This window comes from Cariama cristata, unplaced genomic scaffold, assembly GCF_000690535.1.
Source record: "Cariama cristata isolate BGI_N322 unplaced genomic scaffold, ASM69053v1 scaffold21569, whole genome shotgun sequence".
Taxonomy (NCBI): Eukaryota; Metazoa; Chordata; class Aves; order Cariamiformes; family Cariamidae; genus Cariama; species Cariama cristata.
In genome coordinates, this window is record NW_009634357.1 from 21,856 (window position 1) to 40,811 (window position 18,956).

The window sequence follows — 18,956 nt, forward strand, 5'->3', positions numbered from 1 at the left end:
CGATAGTTAGAAATGTTTTTGTCTTCCCCTTATTTCCATATTGTTATGGCAATGTTATGATAATTCAGAGTATTTGCTTGAACTAGAAAGTTAAGGGTACACTGTTGTTTTGGATCAGCATATTGGTCCTTTTGGTTCTACTCCAGCACTGCTTAAATATTTTGCTGAATTAGGACCTTTTAAAATGCTTCCCCCGTATCTCCAATTTGTGAGGACATCTTGCAAATGACTCCTTGCATTAAGCTTCCTGTGGTGACCAAATGCAGTTTGAAGAGAAGATTTATTCTGCAAGGTTAACATGATTTTTCATATAAAAGGATGTGAGGAGCTGCAGGTATCATTTTTATTGGATTATTGTTCAAGCCTGTTATTGGAGGAGGAGACTGGAAGAGGCTCTGTGAGAAATGTGTTCAGCTAACAGTTCACTAGTTAATGGAGCTTTAAATTTTCATAGTTTGAGAACTGCCTTAACGGTGGAAAGTTCTGTGAAGGAGGGTCTTTTCTAAAATCTGACAACACAAGAGCAAACTCTGTTTTCCTCTAATTTTTGTCTTTTTCTCAAGGGAGGTTATTTGATTGCAGATACAACTAAATGTAGGTACTTTGTTCTGTTTGATTAATTTAGAAAAGAAAGCTTGTAAAAACCTTGATTGCATGTTGTCTTTAAAGAAATGAACTTAGTGTCCCTTCTGGTTGTATTCCTTTTCTGCACTGTGCTGAAAGTAGCAGCTGGACTTCCTATTCTCTGTGCCTATCTTTTGCAACAAGTTTTATTCAGGTCGGGTTTTTTTTGTTTGTTTGGCTTTTTGTTGGGTTTGGGTTTGGTTTTGTTTAAATTTCTCTTTCTGTGACACTTCTAAGTTTAAGTGACTGTGGAGGTAGCTGTTTTCCTGCAAATTATACTGAATTCCCTCCTGGTATTTGACACTCTCACTGTGGGGTACATAGTCTTGTACTTCATGATGATTCTTTAAAGAGAAAGTAGAAGATATAGTCTTTGATCCAAGAGACTTACAGTCCAGATAGTTTTACACTTGATTGCCAGATCTGATGAACTTGAAAAAAGAAAATTGCATTTTTAAATACCTGTGTGACCTTTTGCTGGAATTTTATTATTAGCTTCTTATGCCTTGCTTATACAATGCATGAAATACATAATAAATGGGGACAAAGAGAAAAGGAGAAAGTGATATGGATTTTGTTGGTGTTTCTCTCCCTGTCTTTTCAGCAGCACTTTTCAGTATACACTAGAAGCTACCAAATCTCTGCGTCAAAAGCAGGGGGAGGGGCCCATGACCTACTTGAACAAAGGACAATTCTACGCCATCACCCTGAGTGAGACGGGTGACAACAAATGTTTCCGGCATCCCATCAGCAAAGTCAGGGTATAGTCCAATTTCTTTCCTATGGGGGAATGGTGCTCTGCAGATCAACATAGTTGTGGTTGGTCGGGTTTTAATTATTTTTTTTTCTTGTTGGAGAGGACAGAGCAAGCTTACTCTTATGTCCAGTGTAAAGGTGGGAGAGTAATACTGATGGTGGTCTCAAATATTTTGGGGTCCAGTTTTTTCAAAGTGTGATCTTATGAGTTAATTATATACATATCTGCCTCAGTTTATGGTTTGGCAGAATGGTGATTGCACAGATATTGCACTTGAGATTGGTGAACTTATCATTGCCATGATTAAAGAAAAAAATCAGAGAACTGCTACATCTACTTTGTAAGTCCATCTTCACTCACTCATGCACTTCAGCAGCTGCTTTCCAGTGTGGTGCAGATAAAATGTGAAGAGTTGAAGCCATCCCTTGTGACATAAATTTTAAATAATTTACATTGTGTAAGTGTGAGTTTTTACTTGATATTCACCCGAAAGTATGACAAAATGGATGATTTGCATCTTGGATTCCATGGTAGAATTGGAGCTTGGGTATTCAGCAATGTCGGCCTGGTGAACAGGCCTCCTGATTTCCCTGGTAATGTTTTTGAGTAAGCAAATCCTAACACAGTAACCTTGGAATGAACAATGAGCCTCAGAGTTGCTGCCCTGCAAATTTCACCCTGAAGCTGAAAGGGCTGCATATGTATGAGGCTGCAGAAGTGTTTCCATCCAAATAAATGAAGTACCATAAAAATGTTGTGACTTTAGTCAAAGGAACCAATGAAAGTGAACATGAGCAGTGAAGCAGACAACCACCTATATGTTTCTATCATACAGGAGGTTTAGAGAGACTCTTCCTAAAGAGAGGCAATGATTTGTAAACTTGAATAGCAGTTAATTTTTAGCCAGGTTTCCTAAGGACATGAGGCTGATGATGGTGTTTCGTTGTTGGCTGAAGATGATGTAAGACTCCTCTGCTGCTGAAAAGTCTCTCTCCGTGCCAGCCACCCATTCCTTGCCCCTTTGTGGCGCCAGTTCTAGCACTTGTACAGCTAAAACAGGAGTCAGGAGCTCACTGGTTTGTCTGCAAACCAGTCCTCATAAGTCTTGTTCACTGCACAGCCACGTGAGTTTTGAAGCTGTGACAGCAGAAGGGTGGAAACTGTAAAGGAGAGATGAGACCATTTCTTTTGGAGGATGTACAGTTTACAGAAGATTGTGAAACCACATGCAACTTTCACGATCATATCCTGTATGCCAGACCCCCAGCCAAGCAACTATTGAATTTATTGTCAATTCCATCCAAACCTGACATTGGGGCAAGAGGTTTTGAAGGTATTAAAACTCTACAAGTTCCATGTAAGTGGTTCATGGAGGAAAAAAATTAATGCTGTCCTCGGTGGAAAAGCTACAGTCTGCAGTGTCAGTTCTGGTCAGTGCATCAGCTGCCCAGCCAGCACATACCTGATGGCCAGCCAGTAGGCATATGCATAACTCAGGACGCGCCCACAGCATATACTGCCTTGTGCCCACGCAGTAGCTAGACATGGAAGATGCAGTGATGATGTTCGGCTTTTATAGGTGGAACGGAGAAGGTTACAGAGCACGTGAAGGGTTACAGTGGTGACTGTGTGAAGGGACTCAGATCATGAATCAATTGTGATCCAGCTCCTCAGCTTATGAAACAGCTTGATGGTATTTTTTATAAGCTTAGTGACTCAGGGTTAAAGCAAGAATGGGAATAAAAGAGGATATTTAAAAGTGAAGTTTTTGCTCTCTGTGGTTTCTTTTCACTTCAGTTTACCTAGTATAAGCATTCTTCTGTTTCGTGGGTTTTGTTTTGCTTGCCTACAGCAGGGCTTTTTTAAAAAAGCCTTTATTATTCATGTAAAGTTTTGCATAAAGTTTCAATCTGTTTCCTTTGAATCACAGAGTTTAACAAAGGGAATTCAAAACTTGAACTGAAAACCTCAGCAAAACTCAGTAGTCACACTGAGTTTGTCATTAAATATATGTATGCAAGAGTCCTGCTCCTCAAAAGGGTATTTGGACTGTGTGTGTTAAAACTGAAAATGTACTGCCATTAGCCAGTGACCCTAAGCTCCATAACAACACATCCCTTTACAGTGTAATGTCATCTTCCAGAGCGACATGCAATCTGAACTGCAACACTTGGACTGGACTGGGTTCAGAATTGGAGTTGGGGATCCTCTGACTTTGAAATGACCGCTTTTTACTTGAGGGAACTTAGGCTTCTTAAATCTAAGAATACAATTAAATTTTATTTGTACTACCAGGAATATAATCCTAGGCCCTGCATTATTTTAAAACTACATTTCCTCTGCTCTGAGTCTTTAAGTGCATTGCAATATTGGACTGGAATAAAAACCAGCAATCTTCTACAGTCAAAGTACTGGGGGAGGGTGGTGACTGTATCAACATTAGAGGCATATGGGAGATTTTAATTTTTGTGTTTCTGTCTATTAATGATATTAATTAATGCAACTTTTGTGGTGTTGATTTTTATAGAGCGTGGTCATGGTTGTTTTCAGTGAAGATAAAAACAGAGACGAACAGCTGAAATACTGGAAATACTGGCATTCTCGGCAGCACACAGCTAAACAGAGGGTCCTCGACATTGGTGAGTGTAAGAGGATCTCCAGATGTTTCAGGGAAGATTGTGGAATGTGGAAAGCTCTGGTACCTTGCACAGGGATGTAGTGGGATGTATTTGCAAGAGCTGCAAGGCTTCTACCACAGTTTTTAGCAATGCCTCATCCCTGCTAGGACTGGGCTGTGGGGTCTATGAAGCAGGATAGAGACCATGCAGAAGGAATGGTCCTCAGTAGTCACAAAGAAGAGCTGCCCCTTGCATGTGTATTTAGTGGTGTTCCACCTTCTGCTGCCGAGAAGTCGAGGTCTGCACCTCCTCAGGAGTGGCGGAGTGTTTGTTTCCTTTAGTTTTTCAAAGGCCGATCAACTCTTTGATCCAGTAACAGTAGCAGCCCACATGACAGTTCTGTTAGCTAACCTGATGTGTAAGCACAGCCTGAGAGCGAAGATGCCATCGTTATGGTGAGCACAAAGGAGCGCACAGGACTCCTACAGCGCCGGTTTTTGAGTCTTGTCGGTGATGCAGAGAAGTGAGGGAGAAGCATGTTCTGCTGTGTGATCCTGAGGGACCTGTTTACTGTTCATCCCATCTAAGGTATTTACAAGACCATTTCAGCCACAACTGCCCTGTCCGCATGCTTGGGAGATTTTAGCAGAGGAAGGACACGTACCTGCTGCCAAGGAGCCTGAAGTTGAAATCTGTGGGAGTGTCTAGACATCAAGCGCTTCTCCCCTCCCACCTGCAGTTTACACACGCAGCCATCTGCAGCGGATTCCAGTCAAAGGAGTCGGGCGAGACCAAAGCAGACAAAGTCTATCTTGTTTTGACCGCCTGAGGGAACCAAACCATTGAATGGCAGGAATGAGAGGGGGCAGAGAGGAGGGGGAGAAAAAAAAAGCACTTGGAGAGAGCACTGCAAGACTTCAGGGGTGATTGAACATGGTCCCTAAGTGGTCCTGCTCATGCAGTGCCTTTTGACTTTCAAATGCTGCAACCTCCGCTGAGGCTGGCATTATTTAAAGGCAAGTGCATTTGGTCAAAGCAGCTCTTCCTGAATCTCCTCTCTGCCTTTTGTCTTATCATCATAGTTCTGACTGAACTGTTTATTCTTTTTTTTTTTTTCTTTTATTTTTGTCCTTTGGGGTAGTTAAAGCAGTGAAACCTCTACCCCAGACCAAGTGACTCCTATCATGACATGTTAAAAAAGCAAGTATGCCACGTCACAGCTATTTCTGAAGGCTGCGTGTTTTGTTTTTTTGTGCTAGTCCCTACAAGCTTGCAGTGGTAACACTCATACTTTTGAAGGTATGTGCTGAGGAGCTCGTTCCACTGCGGTGCCAACACCCTCTGACTCCACCGCACTTGTAGTGTACTGGGACATTTCAGTCCCCTTACCCGAACGAGTCAGCTTGTGATGCATGTTCTGTAAAACAGTGCTCTGCAAAACAAGTACTGTGCATGAGTTGTGTGTTTATCTGTGTTAAAGTGAATGCCTTTTATGTTTCTGTTAGTTTGAGATGAAATAGGTCTGTGCTGATGTTTGAGGTGCTCTGGCACATATTATTTATTTGGACTGCAAACATGAGCAAAGCCTAGTGTAGTAAGACTTACTGATACAGCACTCCCTGTCAGATGTAAGAACTGTAAGAACACAGTTCACCTCAGTGATTTCAGAAGAAAGACCTTGATGTTGCTCGGTAGTGTTTTCTTCAGAACAACTGAAATACGGCCTTAGCTCTTAGCAAGTATGGTGTTTCTGAAGTACATTTCATTTTCTTTGGGACTTACATTGTGGATATTTGGCTTATTAGGGCAGAATGGCTCCCAACTACATTTCCCATACAAACATCGAGCTGCATTTAGCAAACTCTCCCAGTTTTATCATCAGATGATCGAACTGAGCAACTTCATCCAAATTTGAAGTTGGCCCTGCTTTGAGCAGGGAGTAGCGTAGGGGTTGAACCAGATAACCTCCAGAAGTCTCTTCCAAGCTAAATTATTGTGTGACTCTATGACAATTTCCCTTTACCTTAAAAATTCAGATCTTTGAAGGGTCCTGTAAAGGTATATAGTTAATGTCTGGGCGCTGTGCAGCTAACAAAGAGAATTAGGTATCTATGAGGGAGATTAGTAAATGCCAGGATATGCCATGGAGAACCACTTAAACAGGCAGTGAGAGAAGCTTGCTAAGGATAGGAGTGTGTATTAGATTTGTCTCATCTTCAAGGCATGGTCTGGCAATCTGCTGGTAGCCCCACTTTTCTGTTATTTTGGATTTCACTCCCAACTGTCAACAGTATTTAAAGGGTTAATCATGTATTAGGCTCCTTTAAAACTATCTGTGAATAGCCATAAATGTGTAACCTGTTCCATAGATGTTTATAATCATTAATATTACGTTAACTTAATGTTTGTAGCATATGTTTAACATCTCTGAATCCTTTTTAATTGTTTATGAATGCACTTTGTATCTAGAGCATGACTTGGTCCTTAGCAGGCAGAGAATCAAATGAATTTGAGATGTTCTAGTTCGAGGGTCCAGCTATTCAGCCCTCAGATAGAGGTGACGACTCTGCTTGTGCTGCTTTCCCTGGTGACACAGGTTTGTCTGACTGCCTTCTGGCCTGCAGTTATATTCTGGAGATCAGAGGAAATAGATTACTTGTTCCCTCACTCCAGACATGCAGGGGTCACTGCTTTGATTTGTTTTGTGTACTGACTGGTGCACCTCTCGGGAGGAAGGATGGTTGAATGGATTAGATGCAGTACTGGGTCTGAAGATGTATTGATACTAATAGAATAAGCATGTACTTACATGTAAGCAAGTCTTTAGTGCTTGAGGAATAAACCCGAGGACTTGACACTTATTAAGCAAGAAGGAAAGATATTTTCCAGAATTTAGGCTGTGTGCTGTTATGGATTTTTCTGAAGGAGGAGGGAGGCACTTTCATTGTTTTTAGCGGTAATGAGGGGAGAAAAAAAAAAAGCTGACTTTTCCACAGTGCTGTGCTGTGACATTGGATCACTAGCTTTTTCTTTTAAAATAATCTCAAATAAAGACTACAATACTGGGTTGTGGCAAATATTGATTATATAGAATCAGTACCGTAATTTGACAAATACTGGAACAGGTTCAAACATGGACATAGAGAGTGTGTGTGTAAGCTTTAGATTGGGGTTATTTGTGCTCCAGAGTCTTGCTCGTATTTTTTTGCAGGATAGCTTGCATTATTTATGTGCAAAATACAAAACCTAATACAATGGTATATAACGCATGCAAAGGATTAGAGTTTGATGTTGAAATTTGCCATTGTTTAATATGCAGTTTAGCCAACAAAAGAGGAAGTAATTCCTGTAGGGCTGTTTTCTTGCATATCGAAGAACCCCAATTTTCTATTTCTGGTAACTTACAGCAGCAGAAGAGGAAAAATTGTAGTCACAGTAACAACTTTCAAATATCCTTGGGCGTAAATGCTTTCTTAATCAACTGAGGATCCTTTTTTAATTATCTGTAAATTGAGGGGAATAGGATGCATTTCTGCTTTTGAACAGCGTGTCACATAGACACTCCATGAGATTTGTGTATGGCAATTAAGGAAGTGGAGATATGTGCTGGAGGAAGGGAAGGGTTGGTGGGATGTGAGGTTCTGACAGCCTTTTAGGAGAAGAAAACATGTGTCTTTACAAGACATCTTGTTCATGTCTTTCCAAGGTGCACCTACACAGCACGCCCATATGCAGCACTGAGTTGCATGAAGCACTTTCTGGTGAATTATAAATTTAAGGGGTGGGTGGATGTGTGCACATGCATATTAAACTACTTATGTGTCTTCTAATTCCTCTCATTTGCATTCCCACACTGAATTTAGATAGTGAAGCCAATGACTTCAGTTAGAAAGGAGATCTGAGTTCGTGATGGGAATGAAAAACCTGCCTGCCCGCCCTCTCAAATACCATGTTCACTTGCTGCATCACCAAATAGCTTGTGCTGTTCCTATGGTCACAACAGTATCCCAGGCACACAGTTTCACTTGCCCAGTGTTTCAGATGAGAGAAAAGTATACTGATTGCACGTCTCAAATGTAAAATAATTCTAGAGATCAACAGTTTATTTTTAGAAGGGCAAAGGAAATGAATATTGAAACCATTTGAGTGTCTCATTTATAGAATACAAAAACATCCTCTTTCTATAACGGATTACAAAGCTAAGAGTCAGTGTGCTTCTGAAGCACAGATTTGGGCAAACATTAGATCAAGATTGCTGCATGACGTAATCTCAGCCCTCTGGCACTGAGTCCAGTTACAGCCCTGGAAGGATTCTAAGGAAATGTATATGTCCCAGAGAGGACTGATGTATTTGCCTGAACAATCTGGAAGTTCCTTTAATCAAGCAGATATTACCTCCTTAAGAACCTGGTCTTTCTCTTAATCTGTCATTAAAAAGAAAAAAGTGTGTTAAACTGACTGGCAAAGGGAGAAAAAAAAGGCGGCTTGTTCCTCTTTTTGCTTATAAAGAAGACCTGGAAGCTGTCTGTTTTATCTGGTTTTCTACCCCTACTGTTTTTTGGGGAGCGCTGGGTCATCTCTGAAATTTGGACTCCTTCCCTCTTGTTTTGCTTTCCTTCTAAAATTCTAGCTTATTTATTAACAACCCTTTGGAAAGAAGTGAGAAGAGGGTACAGATTTTTTAGTCAGACAATTTAAAAATACTTTATGTTTGTTTGTTTGCTATTTTAGTATCATACACACTTTGGAGAAAAGATCTTTGCGGTTTTCATTCTTTGTTTTGCGTTGGTGTAGGGGTTTTTTTGGGTTTTTTGTTTTTATTTTTTTTAAATAGAGATCCAGCATCCAGTGCAGTAATTCCTGGGAAAGCTGAAACGGCTGGGCAAGAAATGTACACTACTGATTATTTCCTCCAATGATAGCTCTTAGCTTTTTAGAAAGCTTCTTTAGGATTTACCATAATGTCGTTTATTTATGTCAAGGTTTGAACTTTCCCTTTAATGTTTCAATAGCTTTTAGTTAATTTTCCAGTTTTGACCATTCCTTGGCGAAGCTAATGGATGCACCCACTCATTCCCACTACAGTCACCCTGATTCCTTTTTGAGAGCAAGCAATATTTTGCAAGAACATTAGCTAGTGATGTACTATGCGTAAGACTCAAGCTGCAGTATATTATCTCTTTGCAATTAAGGTTATTGATAATTCAACATAAACAGTAAGAGAGCTAGTTTTGATGCATTACACAACCTAGCTGAAAAAGCAAAGATGCACTATGAAGTGTAAAAGGGAAGGTTCAAACCTTTTTTCATGTTTTTTGTTTGTTTGTTATTTCTTACAGCTGATTACAAGGAGAGTTTTAATACTATTGGGAATATTGAAGAAATCGCATTCAATGCTGTGTCCTTTACTTGGGATGTCAATGAGGAAGCAAAGGTGAGGAGAAGCCATGCAGATGCTGTCCCTTTATAAGTACCATCCATCCTTAGTTACTGTTCCACTTCTCTCCTTTTTAACAAATAAGAAGAAGGGTAGGTGGAGGTGAGTGAGCTCAATCTCTGCAAAGCCAGGCAAACTGTGGTGTTTCACTGTCCCCAGGGATTATGGCCATGTGTCAAGGGCAAGATGGTATTTAATAGCTGTGGGTATGATGTTGTGTTCACACCTGTATCACTGACAAGTAGAGATGCACTTCTGAGGAAAGCCTGCAGGGCTCTCACAGTGTAGTTTCTTACTTGTGGCCTCTCAGTGATTTTCCATATAAAATATGCCCAGCCTGAGAAACAGTAAAAGTTTTGGTTTTTTTTTTTTTCCTGCTTGCAAAGCCTGTGTAGGACACAAGGTGAATGTTTTCTATCTCCAAATTATCAACTTCCTTTCTACACTATTAGCATTTCCAATAATCAATATTCTGTAAGCTAGACTATGCCTTCCCTTGTGTTGGTGCCATTATTTTTTATAGTGTTACAGACTGTCCTTGCAGTTGGGAGTGGATGTCTTTTTGAGGACTGTTTCTGAGGAGTAGTGCGTTCGTTCATTTTTTTTTTTTTAATAAGTGGTCAAGTACCCTCAGACATGGGGTTTTGCATTTGGGGATGTGACTGCTACAGTGGACCTATAAACCAGGACAGCAGAGCACCATAACAAGTTTCTTATCTATAAGGTTATCCAAAGGGTGGCAGTGTGTTTCAGCTGCATGGACTAGTGTAGGAGAAATGAAAAGCTGCCAGTAATTATAAGAAGAAGTTGGCCCTCAGAAGGCAAACAACAAGGGAAACAGGCTGCGTAAAATGAGTGGGGGTAATGCGGGACTGTTGGGGAGGTAGAAATAATGAACAGCAAACACTGTTGAGCTTAGCAAACTCCTCATACTGTTTTCATGTTGAATACAAAATGCCCGATGTGCAAGTAATGCTTAGGATCTTTCAAATACAGGGCCATCTTCATGCACGGTTCCCCACTGCATTTCTAAGACAGCATTAGAGAGATTACATCAAGCAAGTGAGTCCTATGAGAGATTGCACTGAGCACAGAGTGGTAGTATTAACACTCGCTGTCCTGACTTGCTGACTGAAAGTGCTGAGGTTTGTAATAACAGGGATTTTCATCTCTGATGCACATTTTAAAAAAATAGACTGCTAAAGAAAAGACAATAGTTCTGAAAACCACCTAAGTCTTTCAAAAGCTGGCCTTGGTAAACAGAGTTGTACTTGGCCGAGTTGCTAATGGTGCTATATTTATTTACTCATGTAGGGATTACATTCTCACCGCCCCAGATATTCCTCTGTTATGTGATTCTGTTTCAAAATACAGTGGTATGTTGTCCTCTGCAGTCACAACAGATGACCGTTGTGTGCGTGTGATCATTATGCAATCAAATACAGGAAATACAGGTTTGGGATCTCCAACATGACGGACTTTCCCAAGGACCTTTACAGAAGCACTACCAGGGCTAGTCTCATCTTATCCCACTGGCAACTTCCATCCCCATTGCCAAGGCTGGCAGTTCTTTAACACACTTGCGTTTGCAGCTGCAAGCCAGACTTAGCAAGACACCGTGTTGATTTAGAAGCAAGAAAGTCGCATCCGTTAATGTCAGGTGTTATCCTTGGTCATTTTGTTCTAATCTCACACCATTCACATTGCTCTTGCCTTGGATGCCAGGACATTAAAAACACAACTCTTGCAATGATGACTGGAAATATAACATAGTAAGATTTAAAAATAATGACTGTCTTATTGTCGCTTGATTAAAAAAGTGTCAGGAGTGAAATTTAAGAAGGCCACTTGTATTTCTGCAGGAAGTAGTCATAAAAATGCAAATTGGCTTATGCATATTTATTTTGGGGGGTAGATATCAAATACCTGATCTTTTAGGATCTTGAACTGCAAATGTATTCTTAAAAGTAAGAGGATTCATAACATGCTTTGGTATTGAGCTATCAGTCATAAATTAGGTTGTACCTGGAAGCTTATCACCATGCACTGAAGTGTTTCCCTCTCTGCACACGTGTACACGTACCCACATGCTTGCTCCTGTTGGAAAGTCTAATACAATAACCAGTTGCACTGGGTTTGGGGATTCCCATAGGATGCCCCTGCAGTGCTTGAAAGCTGTGGACTCTTAGGCACATCACTGAAAGCTGTTTTTTCTCCAGCAATTACCTCATCCAAGAGAGATGAAGAATTTCAAGGCCTAATTACAGACTCTCTTTTCTTAAGCTTTTTTAACAGCGATCTTTCAACTGGCTCCATTGTTTCTGCTCAGTGTTGTTTTCCCTTTTCACCACAATTTCAAGATTAAAACTTAACCTCAGAGGCACCAAGACCTTTCTTTTCTGAGTCAGACAAAAGTGGCACAGAGCAGTTCTTTTCAGGGCCTCTGAGATGTGATGTGAAGTGCTCTACTGGCCTGGGAAGAAATAAAGAAAACAGACTGGTCGTTGGAAGTACGCAGGGAGCAATTTTGAAAAATCAAAGAAGCAGAAATCACCTAACCAAAAATCCCCTGACCAAATATCCCTGTCTCTCCTGAGAGACTAAATCCCACATCTAGGAAGACTTGGAGCATCTGATTTCTCACTTTCCTACTCCACCTGGAGGGCAGCTGATCTAAAGCCAGATTTCTCCTCCCACGAGCAAGCAGAGCAGTACTCTCCTCTTGGAAGCCCTTAAGGATGAGGGTGTAACAGCGTGGGTGTGACAGCCAGAATCTGCCTGCTAACAGTGATCCTGCTAAGGATTTGTAAGGCAGGATCTCAGTTTGATCTTCTGTGGAAGAAACAGGCATTCAGAGAGTACGGGTAGAGGTCTTTCTTTATCGCCTCAGTAATGTGAAGGGAACTGGAGTGTTGGCTCCAGCTCTCCATGTTTCATCCCTCGTCTTCTGACTGCTGCTTGGCAGAACAAGTTTGGGGAAGAGGGAATCTTGTACAGCATGTGTTGAGCTGTGGAATAATCTTGCCGTTGCTTTCTAAAGCAACTAAAGGACTAAAGAACAGCACCAAAGTCAGAAACACTGCTCTGCTACTGTTTCTGCTGCTGTATCTGGTGAACAACAGCAGTTTGCTTGCCTTCTGGCAGAGCAGAGTGTTGGGCCTGGCACATCCTTACCTTCTTGTAGAGCAACATCCTTTTCTGCTGGGGCCATTGCCTAGAGGTCACTGTGGGGCTTGTTGTTCAGAGCAGGATACAGGAAAATGAGGGGAAGGGTCTACAGCCATGTCAAACTATTCCTTGTGCTTCCTTGAGACAAAAATACTGTGGGGTAAGGAAGCAGAGTAAGGAAGTGAAGAACACTTTTTGTACAGTTCATCGTTGTTTCACTCCCGTATTTACTCCTATGTACAAATACGCAACATTTATGGGCAGGGTGATTTGTTGGCTCCCTTTAGTTGAACCTGACTGCTATGTTTGGTATTTTTAAAGGAGCTTAGTAAAAAAAGGTGAGGAAACAAACAACAATTAACAAGAACTGGCTGACTTTTTAACCATCTTTTAAAAGTCTTTTTATGATATGCTAGAAGGGTAGGTAGTTAGTTGCCTTGCTGTTGCCCTAGAGAAGATTTTGCTGCAGCATCTGGCTGGTTGACAAAGTTCTAGCGGAAGCTTTTGAACAGAGAGCTCAGCTTCATTTTTGATAGACGTACATCTGCCTGCTTGCAGTCTTATTGCTGACAGAAGTTAGTTTGCAAGAAAGATAATTAAGAACCAGAACTCTCCTGGTCGAAGGAGAACATCTTTGTCATAAATCATACCAACTCTTTGAGATATGCCTTCTCTCTGATTAATACTTTGCTAATTTAAAATGGTTAGAATGGTGTTACTTCTGAAACAATACATTAATTGTATATTTTTATGGAAAGTACTTTTTAACCTTAAATTCAAAGGTGTGACTTCAGTGAATGGTTGCTAGAGAAAAATGTCACCTTAAAACAGACAAAAAATACTTTTCAGCAACATAAAAAATTAACTGATTTCTGCTAAGCACTGCAACTTGGGCATGCAGTAGACAGACGTGTTGGTGGATATGTTATTCAGGCAGGTGCTGGCACATGCTTTTTAGTGTGTACAGTAGTTGTGTGCTGTGCACTTGTTGTGTATACTTGTGTGCAATCATTGTCCTGCTATATTTAACTGAAATGTAGGTCTTTAATCTGAAGCACGCTGAAGCCTCTGGGAACCTTTCCAGTTATTTAATGACTTCTGGCATAGCCCATACAGTAATAAGCTGTTTTCAATGAGTGAGTGATTTGCAGGAATAGGTTCTTAGATATTGTGGGCCAAAGTGAGCTCTGTGATTCTAGTGGGCACAATGGTAAAATCAAGCTTATAGAGCAGCACAGTCTCTAGCAGTGATTTTTATTGTGACAATCCATATATCTTTAACATTGCTAGTGATACTTAGGACAGGTTTTGACTAGTATTTTGTTCTTAATTATCAATTTTCTTCCTAAGTTAAATCAAATTTCATTTAGTTATGGAGGAAATTAACATTTCCTCTACTCTCAAAATTTAAAAGTTGGAGGAAAAGATACTTCATTTTGGGGAGTTAGTACCAGAAATTATGTAGGATTAGACTTGGCAGCTGCTTTAACAAACCGTATCTGTGTGTGCAAGTGTGCATATATATATTTATGCCAGGCATGCACACACACATGTATATATTAAAGAAGAGTTAACCTGTGTTAGCAAATAATGTTGAAATTTCAGTGTGTACAAATGGCTTGGTAAGTATTCATCTGGGATTCAAGGCAAATGGCATTTTTATGTAGTTGCCGGGGTGTGGTGTGGGTTGAGGAAGCTTCAAAAGAGTAGTGTAAACATTTGCTGGAGACATTTGTATTGAAATAAAACAAAGGTCTTACCTTTGTATGGGATTTATAAGGTAACGGCTGGCAGGAGAAACTATAAAACCACACTTTTTGTGTATATGAGAATTGATGTTAGTCATTTGAAAGACAAGTCATTTAACTCTTTGTTGTTACAGTCTGGAGGGATGAACCCTTTTAAAACAGGATTTTGTAAAGGCGTAGATTCTATGTATTGCCAGTATTCCGTAGAGAAATTTCTTTAACACAATCTTCCCTCCCTTCTGCCCTTGGCTCCTTCTGAGACGATGGGAGCCAGAAATGTAAATAGTAATAAAAGGCTTATATTAGAAGTTTCATAACTGTAGATGTTTAAAGTGTGTAAACTGAGAGACCGCAGCAGGAGTCATGTTGGCTGGATTAAGTGATAAAAGGGGAAATGCATTTCTGAGCCTTGCTTTCTCTTAAGGCAGGTTACTGTGTTTGTGTCTTCTGCATCACTAATTATGCTGCAGTGTTTAACAAACAGTCAGTAATTCGCATAATAACAGGTACACTGTGGAGTAGCACCTTCCCCGAAAGAGAGAGTGCTTTTTCTAGACATGTTCTATAACAAACAGAAGAGTTGTCATTATCTTAGGCCACTTTTGAAACTTTCTCAGGCACCAAATGTTTCTCCAAATTAGTTTTTCGTTGCCAATGGCATGTCTGAGCTGGAGACTGGATGGGTGGAACTCTGTCATTAATTGCTCTAATCTAAGATATGCTGACATTAAAAAAAAAAAAAAGACATCACTATAACGACAACCAAAACATGTTCCTGATAGCAAAACATTGCTAAAATCCAGTTTGCACAGGAAAAAAAAAAGTTTGTAAATGAATTCAGGTACAGCCATAGTCACATTCATTAAAATAGTTCTAAGTCAAGTGTAGACAGGGCCCTGAGGAAAAAAAAAAAAAGCAGTGATTTCTACTCTTGCTACTCTCATTTCTACTTAACTCTACATTTTCTAACCATGTAACTCTACTATGCAAGAGACCGGAGCAAGGAGGATCTTAAACCTGGGTGTCTTCCAAGAGAGGTAGAGAAGGACTTCATCTTGTCGTGGCTGCCTGTGATGTGATGTTGTTTTGTTCCTTGTCTCACTGAGAGTGGGAGTGCCTGTATTACGGACAGGAGCTGCAAAGGAGGGAAAGATGAGGGTTGTAAACGGCAAAGCAGGCTGTGCTTGGTCAGGCAGATGAAATCATTGCTGCTCAGAGCAGGCGGCAATACTTGGCCACTGCTTCTGGGACGCAGAGCTTTCTGATCAGAGCAGTGGCAGCAGAGAGAAGGGGACTGTCCAGATGATTCCCCAGGTCCTGTTCACCACAGCAGCCTGCTGCACCACGATGCTAAAACTGATGCAAATCTTCAGTGATGTAAAGACACCCACCCCGCCCCCCAAAATCAACTCAAGTAACAGAACTTATGCCCTCTTCCCCCTTCCCTGTGCACACCCCCCACGTTTTCCAAATGCAAAGTCAGTGTTGTGCTTTACAGAAAAGCTAATAGAAGATTGTGTGGAGACAGAACATTTGCCCCAAAATAAATGATCTGTGATAATTTGAATCCATGTGTCTTTCTATGAGGTGCAAATGATATGACAGAAAGTATAGTACACTTCATGTGCATGAACGTACAGTCATTGCTCCTCAGATCTTGATGTATTACAGTGTCAGGACAAGGATATTGAATCTTACAGCATCGATCTATTATTCATGCTGAATAATCTGTTATTGCTGCATGGGGACTCTTGAAATGATAAAGGCTGTCTTCCCCAGCCGCTCCTACTCCGCTCTGTGCTTCTGGCGGCAGTGGAAGAGATGACACACAGTGTATGTAGTTGATGGAGGTGGGACAAGATCTTTTTTCACTTCTTAGCTGAGCGTGCAGCAAAGGTGGTAGATGCACAAACTGCTGGGCAGATTCAAAGCCTGCATGTCCCCTCTCACATTTTAACATACAGTTTGGAAAACCCCTGTGCAGAAGTATGGGCTAAAATATAGCAAGACCAAATTCGGTTTTATGCCAGAGCTCATTCCACTGCTATGTATTCACACACGCTTTAAAGCATTGCCCTGACGCTGTAAAGGAGTCTGAAGGCAAATGAAAATTCAGACTGACATATTTCGGAGGCATATGCACCCATATCCACAGTTACCTTTGGAGCTGGAGGAGACTGAGTTGTAATTTGAAACAGAAATAACACTATCAGCTTCAAAATCAGAGTTTCACCTAGGGCCCTTCCCTGCCTCCCTCCTCTCCCTGCAGTTAAAGTTCAACTATTTCATTTGTAAATGCAGCTCTGTGATATAATCAGAAGCAGAAATGCGGAGGGGCCATTAACTCAGTCAGGCAAACAAGCTGCTCTGGCTCCATCGTAAAAAAACCTGACTATGATGTTAACTTCTGCCATTGGGGTAAAGTATCCCCCCACCAGCCCTACCAGAACCCTTCTTTATTCTCAGCTGCCTTTCTCCTAGGGATGTTGCATTCTGGTCACTCAAACTGTTTTTTTTCCCCTGCTTCTGGATTGGGGAGGGGTTCCTTCATGTTTTCCCTTTCCGAATCCTCCCAGACCCCAGGGACCTGTTGGCCTCTCCTCTGCCCTACAAGGTGTGCATCGGGTCTGTTTGAGATCTCTTCTTTCCTGGGTGTTCTTGTTGCTGGAGCAAGTTTCACAATTCTCCTGGTTCAGGAAATACATACTGGTGGCTTTCTCTGTCCTTTTCCTTAGTTCACAGTTTTGGTTTTTTTCATTTGTTTGGTTTTTTTGTTGTTGTTTTTTTGAACTGAGCAAAAGTGAAAAGTAGAGTCAGGTTAGTACATAATTAGCGCAAGTTACTATGTAACACACGTATTCCTCACTGGGAAGAACAATTGAATTTTTAATCTGGTTCCATCTCTCAAGTTTCGTGCACACTATCCTGACTGAAAGATCTCAGTGATATTTCAGTTCAAAATGCTTGCTTTGCATCAGAATAGTCCTCTGAACCGGTGGAGGTGGGAGACCTTTCTTCCAGGTCCTGTACGAACACATGGCAGATGAGACACACCTTGTCCCATGGTACTGATGAAGATTAGAGGGCAAGAGATGACTAGTGGCTATCAACAGACATAAGTGGGTGTAGAAGGAAAGCACCAGAGGAAGGCAGGGGGTTTGCTGGGAACTGAGGGCAATGTCAAGTTGCGTGGATGCCACATGGCAAAGGGGACTTTTGAGAAGAGATAAGGAGTAGTTTTATAAATGTTTGAGAAACTGCTTCCCAGTTAGAAAGACAGGGCAAGATGCATTTTTGAAATGGAGGGAAGACAGTGAAGGACCCTTAAAGTGAAGATCAGGAGTATCTATTGATGAGATACAGGAAGGGGTACTGCTGATGAGGGTGTGAAGACAATTTGTAAAATAAAAAAAGGGTAGGACTTATCTTTGACCACACTGAATTTGAATTGTGAGCTGTCAGAAGAACAAGCCAGACCAAAAGACAGCTGGCAAGGACGATGCAAGATGATCTTGCTGTGTCTGTATTAACAAATAGTGCAAACGTACAGAGCAGGTTTGTAGAGTGAAACAAGTCAGGGCTAAAGACCTGACATCCACATGAGGCACATCTTAGGAGGTTTTATCTTAGGTTATCTTTAGTCAGTTCTCACAGACTGAGCAACCATTAGCAGCTGAAGCACGTGAGGTGTTCTCATAGGACACATCTTCTGGTCTGTCTCTTCCAAAAATAATTCAGCTCATGCAGTCTGAGTTCTCTGGTGTGAACCAAAGCATGATAAGTTGCGACAATCAAATGATTTGCCTCAAATGTGAGCTCCTGATGCAAACTGAAGCACTGATACACACCTTAAAAGTTTGTCCTTCTTCCCAGCGTGGGAGCATCTTTGCTGGACTTAGTGCAGAAGTGGAGAATAAATGTGTGAATTGCCAGAGTGGACAATAGCTGAATTAAAATACTTTTTTTTTTGAGGGTATCTGTTTTTATTTTCCCATTTGTTGTGATGTGTTTCTGGAAGTTTAATAGTTGTTTGCACCACATTTTAAAAGTAATCTCTCTGGCACACAGATTTTCATCACAGTGAATTGCTTGAGCACAGACTTCTCCTCACAAAAAGGAGTAAAAGGGCTTCCTTTGATGATTCAGATTGATACGTACAGCTACAACAACCGCAGCAATAAACCCATCCACCGAGCTTACTGCCAGATCAAGGTTTTTTGTGACAAGGTAAGTGGAAAGCACAGTTACCGTGGATAGAGGAGGAACCTTGTTAGACAGTTTATTATTGTTGTATTTTAGACCTAATTAAATGTTTTTTCTTTCCATAAAGAATGGTGTTTCATGGTAGAATTTGGACTAGCTATATTGTAAATCTAACATATTATCATGTAATTATTTTACTGCTTTGCAGCCTTTTTGGCCTTAATTCCTCAGCTTGTGAGCAACAGTTGGGACTGTTTAAGGGCAGCACATTATAGGTCATGATACAGGAGTATCAAAAAAGTAACAGAAAGTACAAACATAAAGATCTATAGTTGGAAGGTCAGTGTTGACCATAGGTTCACGCAAGTGCCAGTCTGATGATGTTATCCCTTCTGGCGCTA

At 40.9% G+C, this 18,956-nt stretch overlaps 1 protein-coding gene across 1 annotated transcript in view; it reads left to right on the forward strand.

The window, feature by feature from the left end:
• The window catches only part of GRHL2 (grainyhead-like 2 (Drosophila)), a gene marked incomplete at both ends in the record, with an annotated part of 28,739 nt that extends 10,160 nt beyond the window's left edge, over positions 1-18,579 (forward strand). The window contains 4 exons of the mRNA XM_009707126.1: positions 1,229-1,385; positions 3,909-4,020; positions 9,339-9,433; positions 18,421-18,579. Coding sequence (XP_009705428.1) covers positions 1,229-1,385; positions 3,909-4,020; positions 9,339-9,433; positions 18,421-18,579 — 523 coding nt within the window. The remainder of the gene's footprint in view (positions 1-1,228; positions 1,386-3,908; positions 4,021-9,338; positions 9,434-18,420) is intronic.
• Positions 18,580-18,956: the final 377 nt, after the last annotated feature.